General features: G+C 37.8%; 3 protein-coding genes across 3 annotated transcripts; 1 reads left to right on the plus strand and 2 right to left on the minus strand.

The window, feature by feature from the left end:
• Window positions 1-20: 20 nt before the first annotated feature.
• Window positions 21-7,103, minus strand: LOC123311033 (activated Cdc42 kinase-like). The gene is made up of 13 exons (XM_044894784.1): window positions 6,967-7,103; window positions 6,710-6,797; window positions 6,172-6,529; window positions 5,666-5,964; window positions 5,351-5,555; window positions 4,932-5,242; window positions 4,610-4,871; window positions 4,257-4,553; window positions 3,974-4,198; window positions 2,027-2,098; window positions 1,815-1,974; window positions 949-1,520; window positions 21-875 (listed from the first exon to the last, which is right to left on the minus strand). Exons 1-13 carry the CDS (start codon window positions 6,980-6,982, stop codon window positions 678-680), a joined length of 3,063 nt encoding a protein of 1,020 aa, XP_044750719.1. The 5' UTR covers window positions 6,983-7,103; the 3' UTR covers window positions 21-677.
• Window positions 7,104-7,321: 218 nt separating this feature from the next.
• LOC123311470 (39S ribosomal protein L20, mitochondrial) lies at window positions 7,322-8,023 on the plus strand. Its single transcript, XM_044895481.1, has 3 exons — window positions 7,322-7,481; window positions 7,534-7,644; window positions 7,700-8,023. Exons 1-3 carry the CDS (start codon window positions 7,395-7,397, stop codon window positions 7,952-7,954), a joined length of 453 nt encoding a protein of 150 aa, XP_044751416.1. The 5' UTR covers window positions 7,322-7,394; the 3' UTR covers window positions 7,955-8,023.
• Window positions 8,024-9,270: 1,247 nt separating this feature from the next.
• On the minus strand, window positions 9,271-10,300 carry LOC123311255 (transcription factor HES-4-like). Its single transcript, XM_044895106.1, has one exon. The coding sequence runs from the start codon at window positions 10,106-10,108 to the stop codon at window positions 9,422-9,424; it is 687 nt and encodes a 228-aa protein (XP_044751041.1). The 5' UTR covers window positions 10,109-10,300; the 3' UTR covers window positions 9,271-9,421.
• Between the last annotated feature and the right edge of the window lie 8,198 nt (window positions 10,301-18,498).

The following is an 18,498-nucleotide window of genomic DNA, read 5'->3' on the forward strand; positions in this document are numbered from 1 at the left end:
GGTGAATAAAAGTCAAGAAGTTACCAATAGTTATGTATAAAATTGTAATATAGATAATATAAATTATTCACTTATAATATGTTAGTAACATAAAATATTTGAGAAAATGTCGATAGCATGAAATTCATTGTACAATCCAAGTAAATGTAAATGAGATTCTAACAAAATAAAACAGTCAAAACTTCTCAACTATCTTCCATCATTTGACAATGGTATTCAAGACAATGGACGACGAATTAAGATTTGAAAAAATATGTATATGTACATTAAATTTCAATTTGATAACACAAATCAGGAACTAATTTTTTTTTGGATTCATTAAATTAAAATATCTTTAGTAAGTACATAATAGTAAGTCAAAAATAATAAAGGAGCTCCAAAATTTCACACTGCATCAAGAGATTGTGCTTGCAGTAGAAATAATTTATCATATTGACATTTGATCAAAATTGCTTTGGTTTCGAAAAGGGCATGCTCTAATAATGTTATTAGATGAAGGATAAGAGAAAATAATTTATTGATCCACTATAACGAATACCAACAATACTCAAAAATTGTTGAAAATTGCGTATAGAGTGGACCAACAAAAAAACAAGAAAATTTAAAGCTTTCAAGAATAGATTCCTATGGCAAGATAATTTTGCAATTCAAAATGGGTCGAATATAAGAAAGAATATTTAAACTTGAGTAACTTCACCATCTTGTTGCAAAATATATTGTGCTCCTTTTGCTACATCCCAAGCGGAATTTTCGAGTGCGTTATAACAAGTTCTTAGGTCAGCAGTAACTACATTTTGCAACTTCAAAATTTTTATAGCCCTCATAACATCCCAATCTGAGTGATCCAGGGCCTCCAAACATTTTTCCGTGCTCACCTGCAATAAATGAAATAGCGAATATTTTTTTACTTTTTTTATTTATGTACAGACTATAACTGTAGTTACTTACATTCTTCCCCAATACTTTAGACATGATCCTCACTTCGTCCGAATCATTTCCTCTGGTCCTAGACAGGGGTTTTGTGTTGGCAAACTTGAGCAAATCCTCGCAACTCACATGGTGAGTCAAACCTCCATCGTCTTCCGTTTTCATCCTACCGAAATCTTCGGAAACCCCGTCTACCACATCCGTTTCCGAAGGTATTTCGTCGAGGGCATTCAAATTGGATTCGATCTGCTCCTCAAAATGCACCGAATCCGAGTTTTTCTCGATCATACCTTGTACATTGTTAGAGTAAACAGGCTCCGATGATTTTGTCCTAACGAACGGATTTGTTTGGGAAATAGGCGGTTTTCCCGCGCAATTCACTTTATCTAGGGTGGCCTGGAAGCTCGTTGGGGGTATTATTAGCGGATGTTTTCGAGTGTGTCTCGGTTTGGCGGTCAGGAGAGCTTTGTTTTTATCTCTTGGTGGTAAGGGAATGGGATTATCTTCTTTCGAACTGGTCTGTTCAGAATAGGAACTATTGCTTCGCATCATTGAATGCCTTCCTAACGTGGCTGTTTGATGTGGTTGTTGTTCTGCAAGGGAATCAAAATTGAGACTGTAATTTATCATATTAACACTCAAAAAAACACAAATCTCTCTATTTAACCTGATAAAATACACTTCTCAACAATTGATGGGGATTACTGTCCTTCCATCAAATTATTTCAGGATTATTGGCTTTAAGATGTTTTTTCTTTAGTACGTAGTTGATTATTGTTACTTTTCCAGAAAAGCATGAAGTTTCTTAGAAAATTCAGCAAATCATTAAAAAGCTAAGCGTGATCCATATCAATTGTTGAGCAGTGTATTCTGGATCAAAAACTCACCTTTAGGATTTCCATTCAAGTTTTCCGGTATAGAACTTCGAGCTATATCACTGATTTTCGGAGGGAGAGTGCTTGTTACGCTTGCAGACCTAACTCGAGTATTGTTAACGACTGGAAGTTGCCCCGATCTAATTATACGAAGGGGATTGGTAACCATCATCTAAAATGAGTTTCTCATTTCTGCCCTATAAAAGTAACTGAAGGATTCTTACCTGTGGAACATCGCTGTTGGGATTTTCCACTAGTTCTTGGTAAGCGAGCTGAGCTTCCTGTGTAACCTTCGACTAGGGGTAGAAATGAACAAAAAAAAAGCGAAATAAAAATACAAGGAACAAAATGAGGTGTTGAAGAAAACTAAAGAAGAGTTATGTCGGGAGTTCAAGAACTTTCTGGTAGCTTAGGATGAACCTTTTTTAAATTGTTTATTAGGTTTTCATAGGAAATTATAATGTTTGAATTCGAGTAGTCTCTATTCGTGAGTAATAAAAATATTTCTAGTAGAAAAAATAATTATCCCGTCCTTCATCGTTTCCTCCCTGTCTGTGAGACTTAAGAGAGATATTTTCCCGACGACTTAATATTCATTGAAGCCTCTACCTAATTACTTTCAAAACAAAATAGATCAAAAGATTCGATTTATCTTCAGAGCAAACATCAATACTTATTTCAAGAAAAATATCATTAGTTCAGAGTCTACATATTTTCCATTTCTTAAAGAGTTGGTTTCATAAAAATGAATCTAAAAAAATTTCTTCGCCGATTTATACCAAACTCATACTTGTCTCAGTGAAATTATGTTTGCTCTAAAAATAACGACTGCTTGATGTTGAGATGATTGTTCCATATGAAACGTTAAGTTTTCGACTACCTTAAAATTAACGAATCTCAGATTACAAACTTGAATCAGAGCTGGACGAATTTGACGAATTTTTTTGGCATCTCGACACCGAAGTAGGCGACAGGCCGCTCAATATACTGTTACTGGGCGGGGGCGACCTTCCCATCATTTTCAAGGAAAAATTTGGTTTCAGGAAAGGATTGGTGGATTTCTTGATCATCTCCGATCGGATGCTGCTGTTGGAACCGGAATGACGGGAAAGTCTCCTGCGCCTGCGCCAATCTAAATCTACCGACCCCACGCTGATACAGTCGCTTTCGCTCGAGGACGAGTCGTAGACCCTGGGGTTGTAGCTCTGCCTCCTACGATTCCGATCGCGTATACTTCTACCGTTTCTCCTGGGAAAATTGCCGTCTTGCATGGTATCGCTGTAGCTTAAAGTGCGCGGTCTAAAACCGTCTACGGCGACTTCAGCCTTTTTCTCGTGACTTCGGGGGTTAAAACTGTTATCTAATAAGTTATCAGTCTTATAGTAAACGTAGGAGGCCTCGATGAATTGAGAGCCAGTAAAATTGAAACCGGGCAAGGGGGCATTCCTCCCGGAATTCCTATTATGCTCGTTCCTGAACCTAGGATCGTAGGTCTTCCTCGCCATATTCTCCGATTTAGTCAGGGTCCGATCCCTGTAAGCGAATCGCTGCCTTCTGGGCAACTCGTCTTCGAAAGACAGGTTTTCGAAGTGTCCCTCGAAGCCCAGGTTGTCGTGCATGAAATCGTTCTCTATGTCCGACAAGTTCTTGCACGAGCTGTGAGGTGCGTTGGTGGACAGAGGGAATGGACGGGATAAGAGTTCTCGCGATTTGGCGAAATAGAACTCCGCGGACGCTTTGTCCCACAGGGGGAGACGTAGCTGTTTCGGAAGTTCTTGAGTGTGGGAGGTGGGGGAGTTCATGAATGTCTTCCAGGAAAAAATTAAATAAAAGAAAAAACAGAAGGTGAATCGAGAGTGAAGGGGGACAAAATGAATACGAAAAGTGTTAGTATGTGTCAAAAACTGTTTCATAAGTAAGAAGTTGCAACTTTCAAAAAGGAATTATCTCCAAACTGGATGAAATACTAAAAATTTGGTATGATATCGTTCACAACAGTGCAAGCCAAAAGTATAGAATAAAATCAAGATTCTTTATGATGACCAGAAACGAGAAAAAAGCTTGAAAGGCTCGATTTTTATCTGGAAACAAGCTGAATCATTACCCCTCAGTTTTTTTCTCACTTCACAATATCACTCGTTATCTGAAATTAATTCTAGTCCCTGAATTACCTGTAAATCAGATGTTGACAATGCTTCTTCAGAAAAATTCCTCTTCTCCACATGTTTATCAGGGTCCGATACGGAGGGAAATCGAAAACTGAATTTCTTCTTGCTCGGGGAGGCTGGGGTAGTTGGTGCTGGCGCGGACATAGACCTAGTCGTTATTTCATTGGCCATAGCAATGGCCGTGTCTAAAGTTTTCTGGTCGTGAGCCGATATCGGTTTTATTGTAGCCTGAAAATATGTCGTGAAAATTTTTTGAACCCCACATCAAATTTCAAACACCTCTTACTTGCTTCTTCTTCGTGTTGTTCAATTTTTCCCTGAGTTCATTACTCCTATTGGACCCCTCGTGATCGATGGAACTGTTCTGTTGACCTAGAGAAGTGAACATCATCTCCATTTCGGCGAGAAGGGACGGCCCGAGGTCCAGATGTGGACTATGGGAAGTTTCCTCATCGCTGATCTCATGGTACTCGTGGTCTTGAAGTGGCGCTGGTACTGGTATGTGGTCTTCTAGCAAAGGAGCAGCTTCAAGATCTTTATGAGGTCTGTATGGCGCTACAACTTGTGTTGGTACTGAACCATACTAAAAATTGTTCCAAAATGTAGGTTCATCCTTTGCAATAAGGAAGAATCACTTACATTGCCCTTAGATCCACCTAAAAATGCCAAATCTCCAAAGTAAGCCCCATCTAAGCCAACATGACCTGTGTGCTTGAAGTCCCCTTGAGGTGCACTGATCATTTCACTTCTCAATTTTCTCCTTTGCGAAGACCTGGTGCTCTCTGTTCTCATAAAAGAGGAACTGGGTAGATCGTTCCCTAGGTATGTAACCAAATTGCTAGGATCGAATAGGCCAGTCTTCCCACTTACAGTAATTCCTTTCCACAAAGGACTGTGTGTCCTGCAAGAATTATCAATTAATATTCTGTCTAAACTCTTTCATACCATCTGTTGTTCTCACTTTTTGTCTAAAACTGTTATAACATCACCCACTCTAAAAGAAAGCATATGAGGTCCTTCAGATGCCGCAACTTTTGTCTGAACTTGCTCTGGTCTACATTCAGCCAAAATTGGTCCAATATCAGCAAATCGAGGCCTTTGGGAGGCTTCATGTCTCCAACAGTCTAACATTAGATTATAATGATCAATGGGGCAACATTCTGGCTGTTCCAATCTTTGGAAGTTGGGTTCATCTATTGCCTCTAATATTTGTTGCCCAGTTAAGGCTGCCCATGGTTGAAAACCATAAGAAAACATTTCCCATAGTGTAACCTTGAATAAGAAAATTATGCTTTAAAGTATCCCGAAGGAATGGGACAAACTGATTGAAACTTTGCTGCCTCTGTTTTTAAAGAAGTGTTTTTCTTGAAGATTTCTTACCCCAAAAGCCCATACATCACTTGCAGATGTGAAACGAAGATAGGTTATACATTCTGGGGCGCACCAAGCAATAGGGAGCTTCAAATTTACATTGAAATTAGTCTGGTAGTAATCCTTTCCTTGGCCCAATGCACGACTCAATCCAAAATCTGATATTTTCACTTTGTTTTTGGAGAATACCAATATGTTTCTAGCCGCTAAATCCCTAAAAAAAAACAACTTAGTCACATAAATGGAAGTGAAAACAAAAACATATCTTCTCTTAATGCTTTCTTCACCTGGCATAGATAAAACATTTTAAGCAGCAGAACTTACCTGTGAATCAATCTATTTGCCTCCAAATATGTCATTCCATCAACAATCTGATATGCAAAATCACACAAAGTCAAGACAGGAAAACTTGACCTCAAAGATGGCTCCTTCAAACATTCTAGAAGTGATCTCAAAGGTGCTAGTTCAGTCACCAACATCAAACTTCCTTCGATATTGGGCAGAACAACTCCAAAAAATCTAACAATATTCGGATGGTCTATATTATGCATTATTGATGCTTCCTTGAGAAATTCCACCATATTGCTCTGCATTCTATCTTTCGATAAACACTTTATCGCAACCTGAAACACATGTTGATTCTCAATAAATGATTCTACTTGATGAAGGAAGGAAAATTTTGGAAATGTGGCAACCACCATGTTTCTAATGGTATAAAATCGATGATTATGCAACACTAGTGATGTCTTCCACTGATGGTGATAGAATATCTTTTTGTCCCAGTGCAATAAATTGAAAACTGAAGTTGAAGCTAAAAGATATAAAATTACCTGTATCCTTTCTCCCTCATTACACCAAACTCCTTGCTGCACTACTCCAAATTCCCCCATTCCTAACTCTTTATTGATTGATATACTAGCAGCTGGTATAATGTGTTTACTGGATACTTTAGGAGCTCTAGATAGTGTCATAGAGTCTGTGTTGCTCAAGAGGCAGGATTCAGTATTTGAGTATTCTTGTTTTTTCTGAGTGAGCAATTTTTTAAATTTCGAAAGGTAGTTGTGTGGGAAGTGTTTCTCATAATATTTTCGCAGTCTTCTTATCTCAGGTTTTGACATTCCCATTTCTATCAGATCTCCTTCTATAGTGAATTTTAGTTGTGACGGATGTGTAATTTTAAGGTTATTTCTGAAAAACAAAATCTGCAATGAAAACCCATCTTCCAGATCAACTACCGGTATCTATTCCTCATTCCATCGAAATGATGTACGTATACAATTCACATTATGTACGAAATAATCTTCAGTAGTCATTTGGCGAACCAAAAATAAGCCCTCAACTAGACATAAAGATTTCTAGAGCACTTACTTGAAACTATTGAAATAATGTTGCAATTCAGCTTCCACTAAAAATTCATAAAGTCCGGGACCTTTCTTAAAATTTGCATTCACACCCTCTAAAAATTAAATTAGTTTTTACATTACCTGCCTAGAAAAATAAATCATTTCACTCTAAACGAACACAAAGATGCATACCCATTTTCTTATCTACGATAAAACACCGAAAAACCAACAAATTTACAAAACAACTATAGTTTCAATGCATTCTACACAATCACCAACTACCTGGAAGTATTTCCATTGTGTTATAATAATATTATAACGAAATTCGGTTGTTGTTTATTTATAATTCTAATATTTATAAATTACATTTGACTAGTTGATGAAAATATGGAAATATCCAACACATATGTCAAGTTGTCAAGTCGACATATGTTTGACATACATGTCAGATTTGGTCATCGAATCTACTGATGTTTGTATATTGAAGGTCTGATCCGTCTGGTCGTATAATGGATGGAAAAGTGTTAAAAGGATTTGTTAGAATGTAATAAGGAAGTGTTAATTTGAAAAAATACCATTCCTATCATAATTCATATTCATTTCATATTGGTTTACCATAAAAATCAGGAGATGAATCACAGATTACATTCTACTGTCAACAGATCGAACTAACCTAATCAATTCTGGTCCTATTTTAATTAAGAATTAAAATGGTATTCACTTCATTAGTAAATTATATAAGATCTAGAGGCCCTGATGAGTTCTGGAGAAAGCGAAAAATTTTCAAACTAGCTGCTGTATGTATTCCATTTGTAATTATTATCATTTTTCAATGCCTCTCTTTTTTAGCATTATGTTGGAAGACGACGAAATTGCTATAGTATTGCTATAAGAAACGTTCATCGTGCCTTGGTATATTCTACTAAAGGAAGAAAACTCAAAAAGTTAGATATGGGGGACGTAAGTAGTAACGCAATGGCTATTGGCTAGGTACCGCTGAAACAGAATTTTCTAGCTATGGGATACTAGAGTACGTGCAGGATGTGAAGAACATGGCATTGATTATTATACATTCAGAGAAAGTTTAGCAAGGGAGAACATAATGCTCAATAGAAAAGCTTTATCTGAGTTAGCTTGTTGGGAACCATATACTTTCCAATCGCTGGCCGAAATTGCAAAACAAAGAGCAGCAAATGATGGCCTCAACTGTTTGAATAGGCTTGAAAATCGAGATCGAATTGTTAGCAGAATGTTGAAAAATAAAAAATGACATTTTTCAATTTTTATAGTGTAAAAGAGCTTTGCAATAGTAATAATAAATATAACATTTGAATGATTATTAAGGTTGCAATTGTTTATTGAAGAAGGGTAGTTAAAGAGTTTAAAGCAGGAATCCAAAATCATCTTTAGGCTGGCGAAATTTATAATTAAAAGTGATTCCGATAAATAATATTTTTGGTGGATGCGCATAGGGAAGAAAACGTTATGATAGCAATAGACATCTAGTGGGTGGATTGCGTAGCTATGAATGGAAAAAAAATAGAAATTTCTCAAACTCATTTTCCAATTTTTCCTTATAATCATGAAATCAAACCTCTACAGGTGAAACAGTTCCTAAATATCGAAGAGACAAGACAATACACAGTGTATTGTTGCCCTTTTTGAGAATAATGACAACATACAATACTTACATGTGAAATTATTACCCCTTGGGATAGATTTCTAAGTACGCTCATAAAATATTTTTATATATGTATTTCTTTCTTGCTAAAAAAAAACCTACAATGAGTACTCTGCACACAAAATTACCCGTGTTGAAATGTTGCGATGATAATTTATCTCATTCTTTACAATCAAGAGATCTGATTCCAGAGCTTGAAACGTATTCTCAGATGGTAATCATATTTTTTTCTCCGCAAAGATGTGCATTATTTGCAGCGTTTAGGTTGTAGTCATGTTGTTTAGAAAATTTTATAGTGCTGAATTTGTCAATCTGAGGATGGGAGTTAAGATATCGAAAACATCCTAATTTCTTGTTACTAAGACCAGGAATGCATAAACCAATTATGTATAATAATAATATAATATATCTTTCTATGGAAGAATGAAAAATCACGTGTTTTCCTGATAGAGTCAGTTTTATATGTTCCAAACCATTGGATAATAATAATAATAAAAGTGGTTTATTGTAAACATTGTTACAAATGGCCATCGACCGATTGGATGGTAATAGTAAACTGAAATATATACCTAATGTCCAAACTAATCGAAGAATACGGTAAAAAATTGTGATATATTCATAGAATTTGTTTTTTCAAATTAATTCCCATTTGGAATGTGAAATATCAGGTAATACTTTTTTACTTTTTCTAGTTAAAATTTTTTTCACAGATCGTTTATCATTTTGTTACAAAATCTAAAAACGATTCTATTGCAGAAACTTTCAATTTCCATATTTTTCATGATACATTATACATTTTATAAGCAACTGACCAAGATAGTATTATAGTAAAAACAAATACTCTTCTTTATGCATACGACTCATTATGTATGGTGTCCTTCAATGAATCGAAATTTGTTTTCTAATAAAATTTTATATTGCAAAAGTATCATCCATATATTCATCACCACAAATAAATAATCAAATATCAATAACATATCTCCAATAATTCACAATTTTAGATTGTCTAAAAAATCTAGCAACAAATTAACAACCATGAAAACAGAAACATCGAAATTACCAAGGCCTCCACATACTGTCCATATTTTTAACCAAATTCACACTCCCGTCTAATCTACCATCAGGTTCTTTTCGCACCACTTCATTCACTTGGTGATGGGAGGCAGAAGGGGGAGAAGGCTCTTCTTGGTGCTTTATATTAACACCTAGAGCGTTGGCTAGCTGTAGGTAGTGCTCTGGAAGGAGCAAAACGTAATTTCCGTCAGTCTTAACTTTTTCTTCTTTACTTTGATGGTTCTTCTCATTCTCGTTGTTGTTCTCTTCTGGTTGAAGACGTTCTTCTATGGGTGGAGGCGGCCGAAGATCCATGTCGACTTCTGTGATGCAACCTTCGAGGTGCCGTAGCAACCTCTGGCGGATACCGGCATCTATGATGGTCATGGTTTGGACGTCTGGGGTTTCCAAGTACCTCTGGACTTCTTTGACGCAGTCGGAGTAGCCTGCTTTGTACTGGTTCACACCTTTGACGTCCAGACTTCTGTGTCGTTGGAAATGACGCACCGTGAGTTCTAGGATGTCCGCTTTTTCCAGTTTCGAGTGTTTGGTCTTCTCGGCTTTGGCCGAGTCCAGGATGAGGGTCTTCAGGGCTGCCAGGCTCTGGTTGATGCGAGCCCGTCTCCTCTTCTCCATCAGCGGCTTGTTGGCGCGTCTAGGCTCTGATGGTCGTTTGTTTTTGGCGGTCATTCTATTTTCGATCGGGAGTGGACACTGGATATCGCGAGTATCGGCTGAGAATGCCGAGATGACGACGTACACTTTTCCGACGGCTGATGGTGCGAGAACTGACGGAGACGCGATATCCCGTAAGTTCGTTGCGACGTCTGGAGGCGGTGTGTGACCGTCAGGAGGCGAGATACCGCGGGCAAGTGGGCGAGAGATGTGTTGGCGGGTCGCGCGCGGACGGTGCTGCAAGGGCGGGCGGCGCGTGCGGTGGCACGGTGCCGGGTGGCCTGGGGGCGGCGGGGAAGGAGGGGGTCGTTTTAGTCGCGTGCCGACACCGCCACATCACACCAACAGATCCGATCTGCGAATGTCAAAATGTTCTGGATAATCATCGGAAATTTTCCGAAGGGTGAAATGAAACGATTATTTTGTTCATTACGTTGTGGGTCTTCGACAAAATGGATGAGAACGTCTCCTGAGAATGGAAATTGCTCTATTCTGCATTCTCACCAGCTCTATTCATTCCCATTTGAACTGAACACAGGATAAGAATTCCCAGTATAATAAAATTGTATTATTTCAACAATTTTTAGGGTTTCAAACAAAAACTTCGTGTGATCGTGCCCGTTTCTCACATCGTCTTTTACATTTTCTTGAATGAACGAAACGTCAGACTTCAAATTTGGCGAGTAAGAGGACCTAATCACGGAAAACGTAGATGAACGAATTCTGATTTCGATAATTCGAGATTCCGACCAGGTGAATTGAAAAATTATGTTCTAATGTATCATTCATGGTATCAAATGGGTGAAATCCCTGAGTCTATTGTGACTTCACAGGCTCCCTCCCATCTGAGCTGTCACACTGTGTCATCTAACAGCTCGCCTTCCAGTTTCAGAGAGTTTCAACTAATACTCTTTGATTATAATGAACTGCAGTATTGTGTCGAATATCTCGAAAACCGAGGAACTTTTACTGGACATAAAACATATTTTTCTGAACCGCTCTAAAGTCCTCTACCTGGAGGTATCATATTATCCATTCATCACGCCACACCCTGTATAACAGGTAACCCCAATTCGATCAGATGAATTTAACAGGAGATATCGCAGATTGGCACAACCGTTCGGTCTTGAGGAAGTTTTAACTGAACCCAACTTTTTGGGAATTTTTCGAAGGTCATCTTTAGAGTAATTTATCTTCCAGGAAAATTATAGTAGATCCAAACGTGATACATATACTGAAAGAGCAACTCTTCTAGTCGAGAATCTGAGAATTTAATCTATTCGGCTTAACCGTTGGATCTTGAGGAAGTTTTAACTGAACCCATTTTTTTAGGAATTTTTCGAAGGTCATCTTGCGAGTCGTTTATCTTCCAGGAAAATTATCATAGATCTAAAACTGATACGCATATTCTGAAATAGCATCTCTTCTTATGATAAATTTCAAGATTTCACCCATCTCGGATCAACCGTTCGGTCTTGAGGAAGTTTTAGCTGATCCCATCTTTTCGGGAATTTTTCGAAGAACAAATTTCGTGTGGCATGTATCTTCCGGGAAAATCATCGTAGATCCGAATGTTATGCGTATATTCTGAAAGAGAAACTATAATAACGTTCGGTCTTGACGAATTCTCAAGTGAAATTAGCAATTTTTGAAAAATGCCATTTCCAGAGTGAAAATCTAAACGAACGGAGATAGGCTTTCGAAATTGCCTTCAATAGATTCAGCGTGTTCGAAAACCTATATTTTCATACCAAACTTTCCAAAATCTGACACTGTTTAGGAGAAAATATTTTTTTTTGTTTTTCCACTTTTCATTTTCGAGTTGACTTCGAAGAGGTCTCTGGAGTGCAATTCTCTATTGAATCATCAACTGTTTGGTTTTATAGAATCTTCAAAACTAATTCTATGCACTCCATATCCTAGGAGAGTAATAGAACATCCTGATTTTTAGACAGAGTAGCAAATAGGTGATTTTAGGGGGGTCTAACCCCTTGCTCATTTTTGACCTAAAAAATCGAGATTTTCGAAATCGAGTTTTTATGCTAGGGCGGAAGCCTAGGCAACGCTGATTATATAACCGAAAATCCCAATTGGATCAGACGAATATAACAGGAGATATCGCAGATTGAAAATTGCAATTTTTGAAAAATGCCATTTCCAAAGTGAAAATCTAAACGAACAGAGATAGGCTTTCGAAATTGCCTTCAATAGATTCAGCGTGTTCGAAAACCTATATTTTCATACCAAACTTTCCAAAATCTGACACTGTTTAGGAGAAAATAATTTTTTTTGTTTTTCCACTTTTCATTTTCGAGTTGACTTCGAAGAGGTCTCTGGAGTGCAATTCTCTATTGAATCATCAACTGTTTGGTTTTCTAGAATCTTCAGAACTAATTCTATGCACTCCATATCCTAGGAGAGTAATAGAACATCCTGATTTTTAGACAGAGTAGCAAATAGGTGATTTTAGGGGGGTCTAACCCCTTGCTCATTTTTGACCTAAAAAATCGAGATTTTCGAAATCGAGTTTTTGTGCTAGGGTGGAAGCCTAGGCAACACTGATTATATAACCGAAAATCTCAATTGGATCAGACGAATATAACAGGAGATATCGCAGATTGAAAATTGGAATTTTTGAAAAATGCCATTTCCAAAGTGAAAATCTAAACGAATAGAGATAGGCTTTCGAAATTGCCTTCAATAGATTCAGCGTGTTCGAAAACCTATATTTTCATACCAAACTTTCCAAAATCTGACACTGTTTAGGAGAAAATAATTTTTTTTGTTTTTCCACTTTTCATTTTCGAGTTGACTTTGAAGAGGTCTCTGGAGTGCAATTCTCTATTGAATCATCAACTGTTTGGTTTTCTAGAATCTTCAGAACTAATTCTATGCACTCCATATCCTAGGAGAGTAATAGAACATCCTGATTTTTAGACAGAGTAGCAAATAGGTGATTTTAGGGGGGTCTAACCCCTTGCTCATTTTTGACCTAAAAAATCGAGATTTTCGAAATCGAGTTTTTGTGCTAGGGTGGAAGCCTAGGCAACACTGATTATATAACCGAAAATGCCAATTGGATCAGACGAATATAACAGGAGATATCGCAGATTGAAAATTGCAATTTCTGAAAAATGCCATTTCCGAAGTGAAAATCTAAACGAACGGAGGTAGGCTTTCGAAATTGCCTTCTATAGATTCAGCGTGTTCGAAAACCTATATTTTCATACCAAACTTTCCACAATCTGACACTGTTTAGGAGAAAATAATTTTTTTTGTTTTTCCACTTTTTATTTTCGAGTTGACTTCGAAGAGGTCTCTGGAGTGCAATTCTCTATTGAATCATCAACTGTTTGGTTTTCTAGAATCTTCAAAACTAATTCTATGCATTCCATATCCTAGGAGAGTAATAGAACATCCTGATTTTTAGACAGAGTAGCAAATAGGTGATTTTAGGGGGGTCTAACCCCTTGCTCATTTTTGACCTAAAAAATCGAGATTTTCAAAATCGAGTTTTTGTGCTACGGTGGAAGCCTAGGCAACACTGATTATATAACCGAAAATCCCAATTGGATCAGACGAATATAACAGGAGATATCGCAGATTGAAAATTGGAATTTTTGAAAAATGCCATTTCCAAAGTGAAAATCTAAACGAACAGAGATAGGCTTTCGAAATTGCCTTCAATAGATTCAGCGTGTTTGAAAACCTATATTTTCATACCAAACTTTCCAAAATCTGACACTGTTTAGGAGAAAATAATTTTTTTTGTTTTTCCACTTTTCATTTTCGAGTTGACTTCGAAGAGGTCTCTGGAGTGCAATTCTCTATTGAATCATCAACTGTTTGGTTTTCTAGAATCTTCAGAACTAATTCTATGCACTCCATATCCTAGGAGAGTAATAGAACATCCTGATTTTTAGACAGATTAGCAAATATGTGATTTTAGGGGGGTCTAACCCCTTGCTCATTTTTGACCTAAAAAATCGAGATTTTCAAAATCGAGTTTTTGTGCTAGGGTGGAAGCCTAGGCAACACTGATTATATAACCGAAAATCCCAATTGGATCAGACGAATATAACAGGAGATATCGCAGATTGAAAATTGCAATTTCTGAAAAATGCCATTTCCAAAGTGAAAATCTAAACGAACAGAGATAGGCTTTCGAAATTGCCTTCAATAGATTCAGCGTATTCGAAAACTTATATTTTCATACCAAACTTTCCACAATCTGACACTGTTTAGGAGAAAATAATTTTTTTTGTTTTTCCACTTTTCATTTTCGAGTTGACTTCGAAGAGCTCTCTGGAGTGCAATGCTCTATTGAATCATCAACTGTTTGGTTTTCTAGAACCTTCAAAACAACTGTAATGCACTCCATATCCTAGGACAGCAATAAAACCTCCTGATTTTCGGAGGGTGTTTGATGACAGGACAGTAGCTATATAGTTTTCGTCCACTGCTATACTTAGGCATTTGGTATGAGCTCATGGGGATATTATTTTGCCAAAAAAAATAAATTGGCTGCGACAAGCCTCTAATCTCTCCCTGATCTCTTCTCGTGAACACATATTTCGCCGTTTACTACCGGAAATTATGTAAAAAAAGACTCAGTGCCCTTAGTGGAGTTTGAACAAGTACTACCCAACCTTACCTCGTCAAACCGAGCCCGGAAAATCGGCCAATTAAGCAATTTAACGTCTCCAAAACCCCCCAATCAACGAAACAGGGGAAACGTTTGAGAACCGCTGCAGTGCGGTTATAGCGGGGCGCCTAGTGGGTTGCTTGTTAGAGACACGACGCGTCAGACACGCGCCACGACGGCCGTCCACATAGCGTTGCTGGCTGCATCGCCAACGTAGACGTCGGTTTCGGGCGTCCTATTTGTACATGACGTCGGTGAGACGGTGCCCGGAATTATTGCTCATTTATCGGCAAAGCTGGTCCCCGTTAGGCCGGAGGGCTTTACGGCTTTGCCGCTCTCTCGCCTGAAATATGAATTTATCCGGTCGGGCTGCGGAAGCGGCCGGCTACGCCTCCAGGTCCAAATCCCCTCGTTTTTCGTTTCGCATCAGGGAATTATAATTAGCCGGATTCGTGATTGATTGCTCTATTGCGAAGTTACGGATCTGATGATCGGAAAACGGGGAGGTGTTGGGAAGGTTGAGGAGTCTCGATACGAAAGATTACACTCACGTATCCTGATTATTTGTCACCTAAATTTTATAATATTCTATCGTTGAGCCAAAGGGTTTCATCCAAGTACTTAATGTACTTGATTTTCTGCTGCATCCTTCTGTTTTCGAGTCAGACTTTTCTTCTCAAGTTCTTCTGTGATTTTTCTTTTAGCTCCTAACTTATTGGGGGAATTAAACCGAGGAGTGTGAACATACAGGGTATTTACTCTTTTGTAGTAGAATGCTTGAACAGTTCGATTTTTATTCTAAATTACGCAACTTTTCATGTTTCTTTGAGGACATGTACCCTCTGCGAGGGGTGGATGGTGGTTGAGTTTCTGAAATTGCAAACATATTTATGCCAGAAATGGATAGACGTTTTGTTTCGTATAGATGGGGTTTTTTATCAACACGTTTTCCATTATGGGAGGATATTCCTACGTGTTATTTTTCTAATTGTGAGATTTTTATCAGATAATATTTCATTTTTTCGATAACTGCTCAAAATATCAATGACCTCTTATATAAAGTGCGTACTTCGAGCGATTCATCGAAATATAGATAGAAAATTTGAGATCGTTAGTCAAAAATAAAAAAAAAAACCTCACCAATTTCTATCCATTTCTGGCACAAAAAGTTATGGTCGTCACTTAAAATTTGTTTAGAGTGCATGAAAATCTCCCCTATCAACCAGAAAAGTTGGGTAATATCGAAGATATGAATTTTGTGCGTTACTTTTTACTCACTCTGTATATACCTACTGCATGCATTCAAAAAACAGGTGTAGTATCAATTGTGGATTAATCGTCACGAGTTTAACATACGGTTAGAAGCCAATTGCGAATTTTAGCAATTAGTGTGTTGGTAAAATTAATCTTTACCTCAACAAGAAGTTGCTAAACGTCTCCTGTAGTTAGTAGGGAGTAGAATCGCTGCATATACATATGGGGGTGGCAGAGCAAGAGCACAGCCGTCACACAAGATCGGCTTCTTCACAGCTTCCCGAATCCCAAATTAACAGCTAGATAGGATGAGAAAATTGTCGACACGCTTTATAAATATAAATTTCTCACTCACAAGATTTCTAAAAACTCAGGTCTAACATAGTTATGTATTTTATATTATAGATATGTAGTACACTTTAGCATCGTTCGGTTAACGGCAGTATCGTGCGAGAAAGACACTTTATGCATAAGCTATGAGGAACATTATTTTTCCTACAACCCTTCACGATGTTCAATTATTCACTCATTATTAGTGCGGGAAAAATCATTTTCCGCCTACAACCGAACAGAAACTCGCTTTCGAAAACTGACAATGAGTGCGGGAGTAGGTAAAGGCACATAGTCGTAGAAAAATTGAAAACTGATACTTTCCCAAAGAATTTAGGAAAATAACTTATTTCAATGTAAAAAATCAAAGATCATTGAGTTGTAAAATTTTTAATATTCCCAATTTCATAAATTCCTTCGATTTTACCATCGTGTACCACTCTCAGATATTATTGAAGAGTCTTCCGCATATCTTGATCTAAACTTACAAATACTCAGTTTAAATTAAAAGTGGGTGTATCTAGCTTCATTGGAGGAACCTATAGAGGTGTGAAATTTTCAGCTTTTTCTTCGACATTGAAAATTTCCAGATCCCATACACCCACCGCTATCAACCGCACATAGGCGCCCATAGATCGAAGGGATGGAGAAGGGTAAACGCGACGTGATATAACCAAGGATAAGGATATAGACGCGATCCAGGATCATTTACACGGGCGAGCGCAAGCACGGGACCATCGCTTAACAATGGGGGTCGCTAGGGGTTGGGGGCGGCGGGTGGTCGGGGCGGCAAGCACGTAATCACCAGACTGTGTAAGCAAGGGGCGGGCGGGGAGCGCAGGGGAGGGATAACTACGCCGCCACGCTCAGGTTGACCTGCCGCCGGCGTCAGCCACATTCCATAAAGACAGAGGGGGATTTGGCAGAATTTATGGGGTGTTTTTTCAACCCCTGTCGCAAAAAGGGGCCGTTATAAGTTGTGATCCTTCGGGTGCGTGTTTGTCTGTTTGTGGCATACAGAGTAGGAGAATTTAGACGCTTTGGTGAGACCAAATACATATCGTATTTGATCATAGTCATGTTGGAAGGGTGTTTTTGTGGATATGTTAATAAATAACTTATAATTTCGACTAAAATCAAAACTAAAGTGCGGAAAGTAATAGGTACTCTTCTGTAAGGTACTGCGTTGAACGAAACACTAGTGTGGGAAAGTGCACTTTCCAAACTGAAACGGGACTACAAAAAAATCTTTTTCATAGGGGATTCTACTATTTCTTCTTTTTATGATGACCCGAACTTTCGTTCAGAACGAATACCGTCATCAGAAAAAGACCCTCTTCCACCTCGTGGCTGTATACGTGACTGTTTTTGTGGATTGAGGAAAATATTTTGAATACGAGTCGCTTACGCCCATTTACTGATATAAATATCAACAACTATATGCCATATGAAAATATAAATATGCTCTGGAGACAATGGATGAAATCTGCACAAAAATTAGTTCAATCATACAGTGAATCAGGAGCTTTTTGCTCCTATATATCGACCAATGTTGACGGTTGAAAATTGAAGAAAAACACATATAATCAATATTTTCTAAACCATGGATTCGAGTGAAATCGGAGTAAATTTAACACCATAACGTTAATAATGGAACAATTTTCAACTCAGGCTCGATGTTTTTGATTTTCACATCTGATGATGAGTTCGAATCTCGGTATTCCTAGGCAATAAATCATTCAGAATCACATTTTTCATGTTTTATGAATCTATCTCAATTAGAGATTTCTAGAAACCAAAAGAGACTGTTTGAATTCCCAAAGGTTCACTACTAACTGTCGTTGAGTATATACATATTTAATACTCAATATATGCTACTATACAAGATAATGAATCAAAAAACCAAGAGGAGACAAATACTGCGACCACACATACATCCGAAACAAAGCAGTCACATCTTTTGTCGTTCTTCAAAAGCTCATTGTTGAACGTCGGTCATTTGAAGGGTACCTTCCACTTGTACAAAGATTGGCGGATGCGCTCTAATGTCAAATTGTGCTTTTTCGAATAAAACGATCCAAGCAGGTAAGAACTATATATAGGGAGAATCGTGGATCAATGGAGTGCAGAAAAGGAAGTTCATTAATACAGCACTTGAAGATATGCAGGGAAAGTT

Source organism: Coccinella septempunctata, chromosome 4 (genome assembly GCF_907165205.1).
Source record: "Coccinella septempunctata chromosome 4, icCocSept1.1, whole genome shotgun sequence".
Taxonomy (NCBI): Eukaryota; Metazoa; Arthropoda; class Insecta; order Coleoptera; family Coccinellidae; genus Coccinella; species Coccinella septempunctata.

Coding starts and splice junctions, on each gene's coding strand:
- LOC123311033 (XM_044894784.1), bottom strand. Junction 4,199..4,256: donor ACAACACGAAGAAGAAGCAA/GTAAGAGGTGTT, acceptor ACATATTTTCAG/GCTACAATAAAACCGATATC. Junction 876..948: donor CTAAAGTATTGGGGAAGAAT/GTAAGTAACTAC, acceptor CATTTATTGCAG/GTGAGCACGGAAAAATGTTT.
- LOC123311255 (XM_044895106.1), bottom strand. CDS start 10,108: ATGACCGCCAAAAACAAACGACCATCAGAGCCTAGACGCGCCAACAAG.
- LOC123311470 (XM_044895481.1), top strand. CDS start 7,395: ATGGTATTCACTTCATTAGTAAATTATATAAGATCTAGAGGCCCTGAT. Junction 7,482..7,533: donor AAATTTTCAAACTAGCTGCT/GTATGTATTCCA, acceptor TCTCTTTTTTAG/CATTATGTTGGAAGACGACG. Junction 7,645..7,699: donor AAAAGTTAGATATGGGGGAC/GTAAGTAGTAAC, acceptor AGAATTTTCTAG/CTATGGGATACTAGAGTACG.